We start from the raw sequence: 15,672 nt of genomic DNA, 5'->3' as shown, positions 1-15,672 counted from the left end.
AGTTTCTATATCCAATTTTTACTTGTCGTATTATACGCGCATACGGCATAGCTGCAAGCGAGAGATATAGAAGAAGTTCGTAAACTATTGGCTGTTGAAAATGGGGGAATGGCACGATAATACGGAGTACTATCCTTGCAATTCATTCGGCCAGGAAGCCGCTCGTGGTGGCGTCAGTTTCGCCACCTTGGTGGACATGAATAATTGGACACATGTGTGATGCTGGTCCGGACCCGAGATAGTAGAATGCTCGGAAGCTCTAGAAGGTACTTTGAGGAAACTTATTTAACTCATTTCCAAAGGAGGACTCATTAGTTATGCGGTTGTATTAGGGACATACATACAGCGCTCCATAGAAACATTTTTGGGTATAGAGCAATCACAATAAAGCCGTAGGAGAAAAAAGGGCAAGAGCAAAGAAATGGTACCGAAGTTAAGTTATTGGATAAAGTAAATGGACGCATTAGGTAGCAGATAATATTATGTTCGTTTGGATATTCATAGCCATCCAAAAAAAAAAAATAAAAATAAAAATAAAAAGTTGAGGGGTTATTCAGAAAATTGGGTGCGGGAGGAACTTAAACTTCGGGTTGAATTCTGATTCGTTCTCTTTTTTCCTTTCTAGATACTCGGCTGCGGTACATTTTCATTCGGCTTTGGTGTTCCACGGTTTCGAACGACGGGAAGAACCGCGAGAGCAAGAGTAGCGACAAACAGAACCCTATTTGAAGAAAGTGCAATCAGTATTGAGAAGCATAGTCGTGGCTAGGATATATGAGCCCGAACGCACCACTCGAAGGAGCCGAACACAGTTGCGGCCTGGAGAACACGGCACGCGTTGAAAGTGCAGAATCTGGGAGGGGGAAGTTTGGAGCCTAGAGCAATGAAGCCTGCGAACCAGAAAATCATGGTTACGCCATCAACGCCAATTATCGCGAAGGGATGCGCGGCTACGGGAGCGTATGTAGGAGCGAGAAGCATGTAGGGAACAACGATGAAAGCTGTCCATAGACCGCAGAAGAGCAGGAAGTTGGAGGAATCCAAGGACCCTTCGGAAGCAACTGTGTTCGAGAAACTTGTTAGCTCTATAGAGGCCGTTTACCGCATATTGTACACCGTATTGTGTTAACACTTGTTGTCAGAACAGGTTAGACTGACTATAGGCAGTGAGACCAAGGACAATGATGCCGAATAAGGCCTGGACGCCGCGAATGGCGAGTGAAATGGGGTTGCGCTCCATGTCTTGTAGAGGAAGGCTAGGTCTAGGTGTTGTCGATATACTGGAGGGAGTACTCCTTGAGGTATGGAATATGGCTCTGCAGACTCTATTAGTCACTGCACCTATCACATAGAGAGCCAGAACCGACAGATATATATGAATGGCGTGAAAGAGCAGAAGAGGGGCAAACCAGCGGGGAAGAAGCAAATACGAAAGAACATGTGATCGAGAACTGATGATATCCCGACTTACCTTTTGAGTGCTACGAGTTAGTCGCTTTCTCGGGTGGCTGATGGGCGAGAAGTAGCAGTATGTATTATCCTTGTGGTGGTCTGAGGAGTGTTTGAGAATGACACTCCCAGATATATGCCAATAATGCTGTAAATAACTGCCTCCAGTACAAAGCAGCGGTGGAGGGCGTAAATATATCAACGAAAATTCCTTTTTTTTTTTTTTTTTTTGTTTAATTAGCCGCTTTCTAAATGGCCTAGGTCACTTGACAACAAAAGCAATAGTCTGGAAAAGTTTCGAGCAAGCAACCACAGAAAAATGAGCAGTGCCTGGAACAATGACGTGTGTCGACGTGGATGGTGCCTGTTGGGAGAGCTTGAAGCTTGACAGCGATAATCACCTCCAGACCAGAGCCAGGTCAACGCGGTAGAATAATATGAATATACAGAATAAAAAAAATCAACCCCTTCATGGCCTTTTCTCCCTGGAAATACACCAGGAACACCCTCCACCCGTCGCGATCTCTGCTCGTAAAACCGATTTCGACAGCAGAAATTCAGCTGCAGACACGGCACCAGCCCCACTCGCGCTGGCCCATGTGGCGCATGCCTGGAGGGCATAAGATGGGCCTGTCCCTGTCTTACGGGACAGAACAGTGGCGTGTCTTTGCCTTACACGAACGATAATCTCGTTTCTCTGGATCCAGCCAATTGAGAGTGACACCACGATGATTCTTCCCCGCAATCGGTACATTAGCGCAAGCCCGATACAGGCATCCCTCCCGCTAAGACAACAGTACCGATACAGGCCTTACGGAGGACTCAGCGACCAGTCCCACAAACAAGCCACAACGCAGGGCCAGCCTCATGACGTCGTCGTTCGTGGCGCTCGCAGGCCGTCCACCCGAAGCGCGAGAGGTATCGCCGCGTCGGCCGTTTGCCGCTGGGTGTCCCCGTTCCAAGAGCGTGAATTATCGTGAACCAGACTTCTCCCGGCTATTATTCACTTGAGATTGGGTTTCATGTCCCGGGTGGAGTTCTCCGGAATCAGCCCTTCGCGAGGCCCGTGTGGACGCCCAAATTACTCGAAATTTTTCGGTGAGAAATCACTCCAGCGCCAGGCTAAGTTTAGAAATCCTCCCAAAAGCTCTCTTGGCTCCTCGTCCTCCCTCCTTGGTGTGACCCGGGATTTGGAAAACGCCGTCCTCGTGTTCCCGGCGGCTCTCTTTAGCCTTTGCTTGACCACAGAAACTGACTGGACTTTACGAACAGCAAGCGCTGCCACTCATCCATCAGGAGGAAGCGCTGGGAACTCCATACCCCTTGCGCTTTATACCGAGCCAGGCAGGGAACTTCAAAGGGCCCCTTCAGCTCTCGGGTGTCCATCAGGGTCTTTTTTCATCCACACAAATCTCTTCCGCCAAGGTATTCAGAAACAAGAAGAGATGAGGATCAGCCAATGATGCTGGTCCTTCTCGTCAAGCTAAGCTTTGTGAACGGCTCCACTCTCGTATTATCAACTCGAGCGTTCCCGGCCTTTTTTTCTTGAGCTGATGAGAAGAGAAAGTTCGTTGACGCAGCTCCAATAAAGCGTTTTCGCGCCGGACAACCACATTCTTCCCTGACTGAAGAGAAATTCGATTCTTACAGGGAACGTTGAAATGAGCAAAAGTTCTTTGACCGGGGATCGTACCTCACAGATTATTCATATGTCCAATTGTGGCTCGAGATTTTTTTTTTTTAATGTATTTTGGTCCGGCAGTCCTCCGTCCTCAGTGCAGAGTGTCTGCAAAGAAATGGATAAAGGACTTGAGCCGAAGTCAGGATTCAGGATCTGATGTCAATGATTGACAACAGACTCTCTTCCCCCCCCCCACAAACAATATATATACGGAGTATATATAAAATAAAAATAAAAATAAAATAACAACATGAGTGCTGACGCTTCTCAAAAAATTCCCAGGAGCCCTAACAGATAATCGAGCTCCGTTCCCGAGCACAAGGAGCCTACATAACCTGCGTACGTCCTTTCTCATTCCTTTATCCACTCCGAACAGGCTCTGGGCAATGAATGAAGGAGGAAGACAAAGGAGATTGGATCCATCAAATATATCCCCATAGGACTGGTATTCTCCAAGGCTTGTTAAAATTTCTGAGGTCGAGAAAAGGCAGTCTAGCCAATGGGGAAGGGACTCGATTTCGCTTTCATCTGTATTTCATCAACACCTTGTTGATGCGACGACCATGCTGGTTTCAACATCCGCAAGTCCATATAGCACAGGATTTGGGCGGAAACCAGCCTCGGAAGCGGTACACTGCAAGGCCTCTTTATCATCCGAACAGGCTAGCGCGGCGAGAAGCATTAAATGTGTTGGGCAAAATACCTGATCATCGAAGCACGGGACGAGATTCGGCACAGTCTGCAAGACATCGAAGTCCCAGCGGTCCCGGGCGCCTGCAGCCGTGATAGGCTCCGAGCACGAATGCAACCCCTCTAATATGTATGTCGATCTTGGGATACGAGTGTTTGGCGAACTGCCGTGCAGAGGATTTTTTTTTTTTAGAGAGCATAGGTATGCGAGCGGCCGTTGAACGATGGGTGACTTGTATTGTTTCTCATTCCAGAGCACAACCTGAGCTTGCTTGGTTGAGGGCTACGTCAAAACCCAACGTTGATGGTGCAATACATATAGGTAGTTACATGCGCCATCGCGCAGGGGCCGATTTTACGAATTCGACATCGTGGATCGTTTTTCGCAGCACTTGAACCCCAAAATACACCAGTTGAATCGCTTATTAGCAGTCTTGTTAGCTCTCGGGATTAAAAAAAAAAAAGAAAGAAAGTGTGCAGTGTCACTCGCTGAAGTCGTTCCAGTTTAAAATTAACTTCGATCACGCCATCAGAGCCATATCTTAGGCTCTCTATTTCTCCCCACGATAATCCGGGTTAACCAGCGTTGATCTAAACCAGGACAATTATATAAGTAACGTGTGCGACCGCTTGCGACTCTTTCTGCAGTAGATTTTTATTTTGTCAATTCCCTGTCTTATTCCCCCTCCCCTCGATTGGCGTCAGCGCAAAAGCCTACCCCGCCAACCTCATTGTGTGCCAGACGGATACCCTCATAGTTTTGACATACCTTAGAGTAAAAATCTTTTGCATTGCAAATTCTTCACAATGGCTTCCGACCAGTCTTCCCACAAATTCGAGACGCTGCAATTGCACGCCGGGTGAGCCTGCATTGCCCCGCGTCCTTCAGAGCCACCCCGCTAAGTCGTTCGCTAGCCAGGAACCCGATCCCACGACGAACGCCCGTGCAGTGCCAATTTATGCCACTACTGTTAGTTTCCTGTGCAATGTTTGAATCAACAGTAGGAGTACCTGAGAGAGTTCTAACAGATGGCTTTTCTTAGTCTTTTACCTTCAATGACTCCGCTCATGGCGCTAGACTCTTCGGTCTTAAAGAATTCGGCAACATCTACAGCCGTATTATGAACGTATGTGAATGCCTTGTTCTTCAATTTGTATTCTTTCAGCGTCCTTTTCCGCAACGTGCAGACGCTAATTGGGCCATTATCTCCCGTAGCCAACTGTCGATGTCTTCGAAAAGCGAATCGCGGCCCTTGAAGGCGGTGTTGCAGCCGTCGCGGCTTCGTCCGGCCAGGCTGCTCAATTCATGGCAATTGCTGCTCTAGCCCACCAGGGTGACAACATCGTTTCTACCACGAACCTCTACGGCGGTACCTATAACCAGTTCAAGGTCATGCTCCCACGCTTGGGAATTCAGACCAAATTCGTAAACGGTGACAAGCCAGAGGACATTTCTGCTGCGATTGACGACCGCACAAAGGCAGTTTATATCGAGACCATCGGTAACCCACGCTACAATGTCCCTGACTTTGAAGCTATTGCCAAAGTTGCCCATGAGAAGGGTGTGCCTTTAATCGTATGTAAACGGCTGTAGCAGCGAGAACATCGCGATGTAACGCCAGTGCTGACTATATGATAGGTTGACAACACTTTCGGTGCAGGTGGTTATTTCTGCCAGCCCATCAAGCATGGCGCCGACATCGTCGTTCACAGTGCCACCAAATGGATTGGTGGCCATGGAACCACCATTGCAGGTGTTGTCATTGACAGCGGCAAGTTCGACTGGGGCAAGCATGGCAAGCGATTCCCACAATTTATCGAGCCATCCGAGGGATACCATGGCCTCAAGTTCTGGGAGACATTCGGCTCGATCGCTTACGCTATTCGTGTGCGTGTTGAGATCCTTAGAGATTTGGGCGCTGCCTTGAACCCATTCGGCGCCCAGCAAATTCTTCTCGGTATAGAGACGTTGAGCTTGAGAGGCGAGCGACATGCTAGTAACGCAATTGCGCTTGCTCGCTGGCTGGAGAAGAACGAGAACGTTGCCTGGGTCTCATATCCCGGTCTCGAAAGCCACCCAAGCCACGAAACTGCGAAGAAGTACCTCAAACGTGGCTTTGGTGGCGTGCTATCATTCGGTGTTAAGGGAGGCGCTGCAGCAGGTAGCGAGGTTGTTGATAACTTTAAGTTGATTTCAAACCTTGCCAAGTGAGTTTACATCCTGTCCAACCCGAGGCGGCTCGAGAATGCTGATAGATCTTCTACACAGTGTCGGTGATTCCAAGACCCTCGCCATCCACCCGTGGTCAACAACCCACGAGCAGTTGACTGAGGAAGAAAGAATCGCCTCTGGTGTCACCGAAGATGCCATTCGTCTTTCAGTCGGCACTGAGCATATTGACGACATCATCGCTGACTTTGAACAGTCATTTGCCGTGGCTGCCGATTCCAGTAAGAAGGCTCTTCCGGATCGCACCGTTGCTAACAACTGATCGGGGATCAGCTGTTTAAAAGATTCTCGTACATGAAAACGGCGTTCCTAGAACCAACAACCAATTTTTTTTTTCTTCCGCGGAGAATACATAACCGCTGGGCCCTTGGGAAGTCCGATGACAACTTTCCGCGGGAACGGAAGAACCCGTTATGCTACATATCATGAGAAGCGTTAAATTTTTCGGGGAGGATGATACACCTTTAATGTCCTTTTGAATATAAGAATACTCCATGCATAGTGGTGATATAGTTAACAAGTGAAATAGCCAATATGTGGTGAACAATGATTCCTCTGTCTTCTAGCTCACACATTCATGGATTTGCTGATGTTTGAGCATTTCCCTCCCCTAAACAATATCAAAATGCACCAGATACATCCATTAAAGGGCAATATGGGCATTGAATCTGTCTACATTATTGTTCGGCTGCCACAAGTCTTGATGGGAAAACTGCTGTGGTAGAGCCCACCGTATAAGCCTTGGGTTAGAAGCAAAGAAATTTTGTCTTCCAGGTTGCTTCCGCCTGAAGTCACGATGGGCTGAGAGCGTACTGTGGCATGGTTGCGGCGGCATAACTGTTAACCGATCGAGTGCCACAGGCGCATTTCATGGGACATGGAGCTTCCTCTCTGCCTCATCCCTCCAGATTTAATGGTCTATAACCCTTCCAGTGACCGCGCATATATCCCTGTTTGCGTTGGAATATTTCTCGAAAGTGCTTCCCATGTCTCTTTTTCGGCCCTCAATAAATGCACCGGAAAATTTTTCCATGAAGGCCAAGGCAATTATCAAGATGCATGATGGGGGCGTCTTTCCAAAGTTTGCACAATTGAGAAGCGTTCAGTTTCATGTCTGGCTTGTATCTTACAGTGAGGAGATCTCCCGCTAGAATCTCAATATTCACGGGATGAATCACAAGCTCTAGCAACTAAAGCGTTCATGGGTTCTGAAAGCTATAGAGTTACTCAAGAAAACTTCACAGTTATGATCCTAGATTAAAAGTATTCCTTCTCTCCACTTTTATACCTCAAAATTAAGGACGCCGACACTCTTAAGTCCATATTTTCACGAAATAATTAAGTAACATACTATATAATTGGTCTCAATGGATGGGAAATGCCTGAATGATACTATAACACCAGACTTCGTATCCGTCTTTCAAGGTTGGGAACAGCGGGTATCTTCTGGGGTATTTCCGAAGTGAGCAGGGGAAAAAGATGCTGCTACAGCGTGTGGATAGATGCTTCGTTCCGGGCACCAATCATTGCGTTCGATAGACATGGCTACTGGGTTATTCTTCGACTTCATTTTTCGGGAGAAAGCCGCGATAAGTGCCCATAAGGTAACGAGTTCTGCCGAGGATGTCTGTCATTCAGTAGGTATCCAGCAGACACTCCATAACTAGCTAGGTATGTGTGTGTATTGTTCACCTGGCGTGCCCTTCTCGCGCATGTAGTGGCGGCGCCGGACGAACCGAGGCACAAAGTCCTATGAGATCGTTGGTTTCGGGTTTCCGAACGGACCAATCAGGATGTTGTAAGTCGGATTAATCAGCGAAAAAAAAGGTATTAGCAGCACGCATTTTAGACTGGCGTCACATGCCAGGCAGCCAGCAACACCCAGTACCAGAAGGTATCTTTTCACAGAAGCTCGCGGAAAAAGTACAAATATGGCGCCTATCGACAGGCGTCGTTGTTTGCTCGGGTGGCTTTGTCGCCCTGGCGCTAAACCCTATCCAACCGGCACCGACCAGTTGCGATGAAAGCTGAACCGAGCATCACGCTCACCACATGTCGAGCAGCTGGCGCTCCATATTTTCTTCTTTTTTGTCAACCCCCCCCCTCTCCGCCTCCTTTTCCTTCTCTGTAAATAATCTCCCCGATATTCATATGTTTGGTCTTGTCCAGAAAACTTAACCTACACTTTCGTCTTCCCTACAGGGCTTTCTTGCGTTGTTCGCCTATCGGACATTCCTTTCGGCTGCACTGCGCCCGACGCTATCCTCTTCACTTTTTTCTTTTCTTTTATTAGAACATTTACCCGGTGAGCGGGATACTTAATTATCGGGGAAGAAACGGGAATCGACGACCCCGGAGGCTTTTACATCGAATAGACAGGTAATAGGTATGTAACTCCGACTTTCCATTCGATCCGCTTCTCCCCGACCACTTCCATTTCGAGCTCCATCATATAATGGCCAGCTGTCTCTAACCTGTCTGCTCATAAGAATCAAAGCCGACCGATTTAACGTGACCATTACATAGAAACTTCCAACAATGTTTTCATCTTCCGACCCGCCGTTTAAGACTCGGGCGATTGAATTCGCCAAACCGGGGCCCAAGGGCACTCCGGACTCCGTCCCCATTCCTGGTTCCGAACAGCCAGGTCGTTCACAGGTTTACAGACATTGGAAGATCGGAAATGGTGAATTGATGAAGACTCTCGACCCGAAGGTACGTCAGACGGGGCAAGGCTGAAATACATTGAATCGTTCGTTTTGTCGGGCAAGGCTACCGGGGATCGCGCAAAGTAGCATGGATAATAATGGTTGTTTTATGAATGAACGCTAATTGAACGCACCTCTTTAGGTCCGTACCGGCCATGACATGTTCGAAAGCACCGGTACGCATTGACCGTATTCCGTGATGGAAACAAACCAGAGTCCCGCGGATTTGGCTAACTTCTGTTTCCAGCCCTTCGTCAGCCCAAAAAACCGTGTTTAGGTTGGCGTCCATGGGATCCCGTTAAGAAGAACTTTGGTCCCTATGTGTGGATGGATTATGGAACAGTTCAGACACGACGTGCCGCTATTGGTGTTGGGTTGATTGAATTACACCGCCAGATCGGTATCCATGACCGGACCTTCGGTGTTGGCCTTTGGTGCCAGAACAGGCCTGAGTGGCAACTCGTTGGTGAGTGCAACTATTTGGCTGGTAGCCACGAAAGCTCCAAACCTGTGAGACTAACTTGAACAGACTTGGCTTGTATGTCGCAATCGCTATTCTCGGTTTCACTGTATGAGACCCTGGGCCCTGAAGCCACCGAATTTATCGTCAAGAATGCCGAATTGGCCTGTGTTGTCGCTTCGCTTCCGCATCTTCCAACGTTGCTTAGGCTGAAACCCAAACTCGCGTGTTTGAAAATGATCGTCTGTCTCGACCCGTTAGATTCGAACGACCAGGCAGGCCATTCAAAACGCGACATTCTTGCACCTATTGCTGCTGAGGTCGGCGTAACAATTTATACCCTGGATGAACTTGAGAAGCTCGGGGCTTCTCTTAATCGCCCCTACAACCCGCCTTCGCCTGATGATATTATTACTATCAACTACACTTCCGGCACCACCGGTACGCCAAAGGGTGTTGTTCTCACCCATGCAAACGCAGTTGCGGCTGCGACCACGTCTTTGGCAACTGTATTGCAGTCCCCTGATGACGTTGCATGCTCGTATCTTCCCCTAGCCCACATTTACGGAAGAATGGTTGAGCAAACGATGCTTTGGGCTGGTGGTAGGATCGGCTACTTCCATGGTAACATCTTGGAGCTTGTCGATGACTTTAAGCTACTGAGACCTACCGCTCTCGCATCTGTCCCGCGTCTATATGGCCGCTTTGGTGGCGCTATTCGTGCAGCTACAGTGGAACAGCCTGGATTCAAGGGGGCCTTATCCCGCCATGTCGTTTCCGCGAAAACTGCAAATCTAGTTGGAGTAAAACCAGAGAATGCAACTGTGAAGCATGCTCTGTACGATAGGATCTGGAGCAAGAAGGTTGCCGCGGGACTTGGCTTTGACCGTATGAGATATATGGTATCAGGTTCTGCGCCGCTCGATAGCTCACTCCACCAATTTTTGCGTCTTGCTTTCGCGACTACTATCGTCCAGGGTTACGGATTGACTGAAAGTTTTGCGGTTGCGTTGTGCCAGTCGCCAAATGATTTGTCTGCGGGTCACTGCGGAGGTGTCTCCCCCGTTGTTGAAGCTTGCTTGATGTCGCTTCCAGATATGGATTATTCCGTTGATGACAAGCCATATCCACGTGGCGAGTTGCTTCTTCGTGGTAACTCAATCTTTAGAGAATACTATAAGAATCCCGAAGAAACCGAGAAGGCGATGACAGAGGACGGATGGTTCCGAACTGGTGATGTGTGCATGGTTGACGAGCTCGGCCGCTTCACTATCATCGACCGCCGTAAGAACCTTCTCAAGCTCGCTCAGGGAGAATATGTGTCCCCTGAGCGCATTGAAGGTATCTATCAGAGCGCGTGCCCGTACCTTGGACAAGCCTTTGTTCATGGTGACGGTATTCAGACGCATCTTGTTGCTATTTTCGGCATTCAACCCGATATTTTTGCCTCTTTTGCGGGCAAGGTTTTGAAGAAAACCTTCTCTCCTACGGACTTGGACGCTCTTCGTGAAGCTAGCAAAGATCCAAAGGTCCTCGACGCAGTGAGGAGAGATCTCGACCGTGCAGGCAAAAAATATAAACTCGCAGGATTCGAAAGAGTGAAGAATTTGGCACTGTTCCATGAGCCATTCTCGATTGATAATGGCCTGTTGACCCCCACGTACGTATTTTTCTCTTGTCCTGCGAATGATTTGATTTATCGGGCTAACATCTTTTCAGGTTAAAACTCAAGCGTCCTCAAGCCGTCAAGGCCTTTAGAGATGTCCTGGATGAGCTCTATGCTACAGCCCCCGGCAATGGAGTTAACGAGAACGATGTCCTTCGATCCAAATTGTAGGACATCTGTTTTTATTACATTTTTTGCTTCTGTACCTTCACCTTGTGTATATAGTATATGTTGATGTTGGCAATTTCCTTCTTTTCTTCTTTTTTTTTCCTTGCAAAGCATGTTGGATATTTGCTTTGCACCCATGAAACATATATTTAAGGATACCGCTACTTCTTTTGTTTTGTCTTTAAGTGTGGTTCATCATTTTATTCACACTGGAGTTGGGATACAAATGCCGGTTGTTGAATATAAATGCAAAAGTTCACTCGATAATGTGAATGTGGTGTAATTGGAGTGTACCAGCATGTCAGCTGTGCAACCCTCCCTCCGAAAAACAAGTCTGGACAACAGCACACTCATTTGATCATTACAATAAGCTCAACTTATCCTGAATTTCTCTGTTGCTTCCAACAGAAAGCAAGGGGCACGCTTATTACATAAGCAGCTAATATCTCTCCCAGTCGAGTGGCCCTAACTGCCACTCCGACGGGCTGCAAAAGCAAAGGCGTGCATTGGAACAGGGGAAGCTGCATTCCCTATGAGAAGTCATAATCATGCGTCCTTCAAATCTCTATTCCTATATTCTAGCGCTCTCTTCACTCGTCCTTCCCATTTCCACGGCGTTCAGCCTTACGATCTCAATTCCGTCATCAAACCTCCTCCCGAATCCAAATGCGCTCCCAGCTTCAACCCACGCGACTCTAACCACCCTCGCGCCCAAACAGACGTTACTGAGAGCGCCGCTATCCCGGTCATCGTCCTTTACCTTCTGTGAACTTCGACCAGACTCTGAATCCTCTTCGCCTTCAGGGGACGTGACCTCATATCTCCTGGACATCCACTGCCGCGATTATATATTTGCACCTTACCGCGTCGATGTTGGAGCTGATGGGAACGTGATTGGAGTGTGGGAGACCTACCGGGGAAATTCATGGGATAACAAGGGAGCGGAAAAGGCTGTAGGGACGGGATCGGGCCCGGTTCACGTGGAAGCCAAAGTGTTGGGCAAACGGGAGTTCTACGAGGAACGGCCAAAGTGTAGGTTGCCAGCCTCCATTGTTCGGTTCTACATCGAGGAAACCTATCCGCTAACATAAGAGCGATTGGGGTTTAGTCTCTCCGCTCAGCTTGTTCAAGAATCCAATGATTCTTCTCGCTGTGGTGGCTCTGGCGATTACAGTTGGAATGCCTTATCTTGTCGAGAACAGTAGGTTTTGCTCTTCATTATTCTTCTTCGTAGAAGAACTCGTTGCAGTTGAGGGTTTGGGGAGTGCTAATAATTTTGTCCCGTCTTAGTGGATCCTGAGACGCGCGAAGAGTGGGAGAGACAACGCGCTGCCGGTGTACTACCTGGGAGCGGGTCAAGAAAGGCACCTGCTTCTAACTTTGATCTTGCAGGATGGATGGCAGGAACAAGTCCTGGGCCAATAGAGGCGGCCAAAGCAGCCAGTGCTAGCGCGAGAGAAGGTGACAGTGGTCAGTCAACTGTAAGGAGAAGATGAGAAGAGATTGGAACATTGTTACTCTCCAGAGTTGGGTTTCTGCTTGATAGTTATGCAGTGCGACATTGGAGCCCATGATACACTATTTTCGGTTGATACTTCCCTACGTCGTCGGGAGCTTCCACGTTTCCCATTCCGCTGAAATGTTGCTGCGAGGGCCATGCCATGGCTGTTGCCGGCTCTTCCCTTTTGCGTCCAGCTCGGCCAGAACAACCGCCAAGCAATTACACGTGACCACCGCTGAAGGCGGCGCGCCACGAATCGGACAGTGGCTGAGCAAGCGCGGCGCAATGAACACTTACATAACGTCACATCCTCGGCCCTCAGCTCGATCCGTGCATCGCATCTCGTCTTCATTATCATCATCATCATCATCATCATCACCTGTCTGTTATATAAAGTCATCTCCAAAGGCGCCTAGTATAGAAAATTACAGATACAAGGCTTCCTACTAAATTTCGTTTTTGGCTGTTTTTCTGACAAAGTAGCTACCTCTGCTGATGTCGTTTGCTCCTCCATCTGGTCCTCCTCCGGCCCGCGTTCCTGAGGGCTGGAAGGCAGAGTACCATGATGGGTATAAAGAATGGTAAGCACCTGAGCTATTATTGTTTGTATTATGTTTGTGGCAGCTTTTTCTAATATTGTCAATATATTTAGGTATTATGTTGATTTGAGCACCGGGATTTCCCAATGGAATCCTCCGCCGACGGAGGCCGTTGCTCCACATCCTTCCCACCCTCCTACCAGTCCATCTTCTCCTCCACCATCATATGAAGCTTCAGGTCCACCTTCGGCGGTGGGCGCGGTTGGTTCTGGTCCAGATCAGAAGATAGGGCCACACGCAACGCAATCAGCGCTTGGCTCGAACAATCCGTACAAATCCCAAATTTCCGATAATTCGAGCACAATGCTTCCGGGATCGCCTGTCGTGTCAGATACAAAAGGCCCAGTAAAGTCACCGGATCCAAATAAGATGATTGATGAGGATGCAAGGCTTGCCGCACAGCTTCAAGAAGAAGAAAATGAGCGAGCCAGGCAACAAGGATATGATTGCGTCCTTGAGGCGAACAACACAGAACCAAACTCAAGGGCTTCGAATCCCTCTGCTAACTATAGCACCATCGCCACGGCTTCATCAACATTGCCAAGCCAGCTGCAGACTCGTGCAAAAGGAGGCTTCTTCGGAAAATTACTGGACAAAGCCAGGCAGCATGCACCATCTTCATCCCGGCCGCAGCAACCAAGCTACTACCCTACCCCAGCACAGCAGCAACCACAGTATGGTTACGCACTTCAACAACAGCCATACGGGGGCTACCCGCCCCAAGGTGCAGGGGGTTATCACGCACCTCAATACCCACCGTACCAAAATCCCTATGGACAGCCTGGCATGCAACCTGGCAGGATGGGTGGCGGGCGTGGTGGCAGCGGAATGGGAATGGCAGGTGCTGCGGCTTTGGGTCTGGGCGGTGGATTATTGGGTGGTGCACTGTTGTCCAATGCGTTGGATAAAGATCATGGGGACGGGTACCAGGATGGTTTTGCCGATGGAGGTGATTTCGGCGGGTTTGATTGATCAGTTGCCATATAATTAACTTGATGCTACGGTGTCGGTGTTCAGGGTCGCATCTCTTGGGAGTTTGGGTGGTTATCCCATAATGCGCGACGCTGATGTCGCGATGCGGAATAAATGATTGCGCTCCAGGAGTCTGGTCAGGCGGGCTAATTAGTGTTGTTCTGCACTAACAACCCTATGTGGCGACTGGGTCTTCACTCCTTGACTTTTTGTTTATTCAACTTGTCTTTCTTGCCTACGTGCGAGGTGTAGCATATTGGTTGTATCTCAACTACTACTTTTTTAGATTTTATGCCAATCCGGGTGAGCAGTCTTTATCTTGAGGAAAGCGTAAGGCTTAAGACTTCAATATTGATCAATATTTTTACGATATGGAGCAGGTCAAATAATCAAAATGATAGAGTTAAATTTCACACTATGTACGGAGTACTCCGTACTCCGTACTCTCTTACTCTGTACTCCGTATGGACCGTGGCTACTCCGTACTATGATGGTCATCTAGTTACTACCCCACCATCCCAGACTAGTATACTTAGTAGCTACCTGAGGAGCCTAGTACGGAGTAACCCATACTTAGTCCAATTTGAACAGCATATTCAATAAGTAGCCAACTCATTCCTAAGCTTATGTCCTGATATCAGTAACTATGGCTTTAGGGAAGAAGCCAGGACTTAGGGCTCGCAGCTAGGTTGCCGACTTCAACTCTTTGTGCGGTATAAACCTGTGCTTGAAGCTATTGTGGAGCACGATAGGCACCAAGTTAATTAAAGGCGTATTCTGTATTTCCGAGGCCAGCCTAACCACAACCAGTTAGTCGACTTATGAGGCCAACTCCGCGCTAACCGTGCTAGGCTAGTAAGTCCTACAGAGCGATACAGGAGGTCTTTTGTTCCCATCCTGTAAAGTTGAGGGGATCCTTCCTTTGGCAGTTAACTAACGCCGCCCACTCTATTCTCTCTCGTTTCCCATAGAATATATAACCTATCTTTTGCGGCATCTTTAATATTTTTTTGTGTTCTGAACTATGAGCGATTAATTTATATCCAAGCATTTTCTAGTCAACATGGCGAACTCCTCCCTTGACGAGACTGTCAAGAAGTATCCAATTGAATATAATTTCCTTCAGCCAATATTGGGTCGCCTTCAGCACGCCGAGCAAGCGTACAGGCCCGGCGGGCCAGGAAATGAAGATTGTCGAATGGGTGTTCTAAAGTTGCTTTATATTTTACAAGGGCAGGATGCAGCATTCAATCTTCGCTCGAAAACAGGTGACCAAAGCATGGCATCCGAATTGGCTGGCTTATTTCGGCACGTCGAAGCTAACTTCAACTACAATCATTATCGCCCACTTGTCCAACTCATCCTTGAGAAAGCACCCGATACAGATATCTGGAAAGCAGTCCTTGATCTCATCAACACCATCTCTCGCGAAACCCCACCATCAAGCATTCCCCCCTCATTCAATGCTACGCCAGTAAGATTCACATTATCATCACAGAAAGGACCTGAGCAGACATGTCTGCTGGTGGAAGGGAGGATATTTTAAAG

The 15,672-nt window shown here is 48.2% G+C and overlaps 6 protein-coding genes across 7 annotated transcripts; 5 read left to right on the top strand and 1 right to left on the bottom strand.

Moving 5' to 3' along the window:
- Nucleotides 1-300: 300 nt before the first annotated feature.
- D8B26_006437 (uncharacterized protein) lies at nucleotides 301-1,683 on the bottom strand. Its single transcript, XM_066125182.1, has 4 exons — nucleotides 1,472-1,683; nucleotides 1,159-1,316; nucleotides 791-1,061; nucleotides 301-721 (listed from the first exon to the last, which is right to left on the bottom strand). Exons 2-4 carry the CDS (start codon nucleotides 1,238-1,240, stop codon nucleotides 622-624), a joined length of 453 nt encoding a protein of 150 aa, XP_065981263.1. The 5' UTR covers nucleotides 1,241-1,316; nucleotides 1,472-1,683; the 3' UTR covers nucleotides 301-621.
- Nucleotides 1,684-4,453: 2,770 nt separating this feature from the next.
- Nucleotides 4,454-6,683, top strand: MET17_1 (Homocysteine synthase). Of its 2 annotated transcripts, XM_066125181.1 has the most exons (7): nucleotides 4,454-4,680; nucleotides 4,736-4,790; nucleotides 4,864-4,947; nucleotides 5,037-5,396; nucleotides 5,460-6,028; nucleotides 6,090-6,271; nucleotides 6,324-6,683. In XM_066125181.1, exons 1-7 carry the CDS (start codon nucleotides 4,628-4,630, stop codon nucleotides 6,329-6,331), a joined length of 1,311 nt encoding a protein of 436 aa, XP_065981262.1. In that variant the 5' UTR covers nucleotides 4,454-4,627; the 3' UTR covers nucleotides 6,332-6,683. The 2 variants fall into 2 exon arrangements, with proteins under 2 accessions (XP_065981262.1, XP_003069637.1); XM_003069591.2 differs by having other exon boundaries at nucleotides 6,090-6,683.
- Nucleotides 6,684-8,145: 1,462 nt separating this feature from the next.
- Nucleotides 8,146-11,315, top strand: D8B26_006435 (uncharacterized protein). The gene is made up of 6 exons (XM_003069592.2): nucleotides 8,146-8,436; nucleotides 8,540-8,765; nucleotides 8,901-8,934; nucleotides 9,006-9,224; nucleotides 9,288-10,878; nucleotides 10,938-11,315. Exons 2-6 carry the CDS (start codon nucleotides 8,589-8,591, stop codon nucleotides 11,053-11,055), a joined length of 2,139 nt encoding a protein of 712 aa, XP_003069638.2. The 5' UTR covers nucleotides 8,146-8,436; nucleotides 8,540-8,588; the 3' UTR covers nucleotides 11,056-11,315.
- A 285-nt stretch (nucleotides 11,316-11,600) lies between these two features.
- On the top strand, nucleotides 11,601-12,548 carry D8B26_006434 (uncharacterized protein; the record flags this gene model as incomplete). Its single annotated transcript, XM_003069593.2, has 3 exons — nucleotides 11,601-12,084; nucleotides 12,161-12,253; nucleotides 12,343-12,548. The coding sequence occupies 3 exons, from the start codon at nucleotides 11,601-11,603 to the stop codon at nucleotides 12,546-12,548; spliced, it is 783 nt and encodes a 260-aa protein (XP_003069639.2).
- A 500-nt stretch (nucleotides 12,549-13,048) lies between these two features.
- On the top strand, nucleotides 13,049-14,330 carry D8B26_006433 (uncharacterized protein; the record flags this gene model as incomplete). Its single annotated transcript, XM_003069594.2, has 2 exons — nucleotides 13,049-13,134; nucleotides 13,206-14,330. The coding sequence occupies 2 exons, from the start codon at nucleotides 13,049-13,051 to the stop codon at nucleotides 14,122-14,124; spliced, it is 1,005 nt and encodes a 334-aa protein (XP_003069640.2). The 3' UTR covers nucleotides 14,125-14,330.
- An 857-nt stretch (nucleotides 14,331-15,187) lies between these two features.
- Nucleotides 15,188-15,670, top strand: D8B26_006432 (uncharacterized protein; the record flags this gene model as incomplete). The annotated part of the gene is made up of 1 exon (XM_066125180.1): nucleotides 15,188-15,670. One exon carries the CDS (start codon nucleotides 15,188-15,190, stop codon nucleotides 15,668-15,670), a length of 483 nt encoding a protein of 160 aa, XP_065981261.1.
- Nucleotides 15,671-15,672: the final 2 nt, after the last annotated feature.

The sequence above is a fragment of the Coccidioides posadasii genome, chromosome 3, assembly GCF_018416015.2.
Source record: "Coccidioides posadasii str. Silveira chromosome 3, complete sequence".
In the NCBI taxonomy this organism is placed as follows: Eukaryota; Fungi; Ascomycota; class Eurotiomycetes; order Onygenales; family Onygenaceae; genus Coccidioides; species Coccidioides posadasii.
The sequence above is the reverse complement of the archived record's forward strand: the minus strand, read 5'-3'. Positions and strand labels throughout refer to the sequence as shown.

Excerpts from the sequence above, each read along its gene's own strand:
- MET17_1 (XM_003069591.2), top strand. The coding sequence starts at position 4,628 with ATGGCTTCCGACCAGTCTTCCCACAAATTCGAGACGCTGCAATTGCAC. Across the intron at positions 4,791-4,863 it reads TGCCAATTTATGCCACTACT|TCTTTTACCTTCAATGACTC; the intron begins GTTAGTTTCCTG and ends GGCTTTTCTTAG. Across the intron at positions 6,029-6,089 it reads TTGATTTCAAACCTTGCCAA|TGTCGGTGATTCCAAGACCC; the intron begins GTGAGTTTACAT and ends TCTTCTACACAG.
- D8B26_006435 (XM_003069592.2), top strand. The coding sequence starts at position 8,589 with ATGTTTTCATCTTCCGACCCGCCGTTTAAGACTCGGGCGATTGAATTC. Across the intron at positions 8,766-8,900 it reads TGAAGACTCTCGACCCGAAG|GTCCGTACCGGCCATGACAT; the intron begins GTACGTCAGACG and ends GCACCTCTTTAG. Across the intron at positions 9,225-9,287 it reads GCCTGAGTGGCAACTCGTTG|ACTTGGCTTGTATGTCGCAA; the intron begins GTGAGTGCAACT and ends TAACTTGAACAG.
- D8B26_006437 (XM_066125182.1), bottom strand. The coding sequence starts at position 1,240 with ATGGAGCGCAACCCCATTTCACTCGCCATTCGCGGCGTCCAGGCCTTA. Across the intron at positions 1,062-1,158 it reads CCTTGGTCTCACTGCCTATA|TTGCTTCCGAAGGGTCCTTG; the intron begins GTCAGTCTAACC and ends TCTCGAACACAG. Across the intron at positions 722-790 it reads GTGTTCGGCTCCTTCGAGTG|GGTTCTGTTTGTCGCTACTC; the intron begins GTGCGTTCGGGC and ends TTCTTCAAATAG.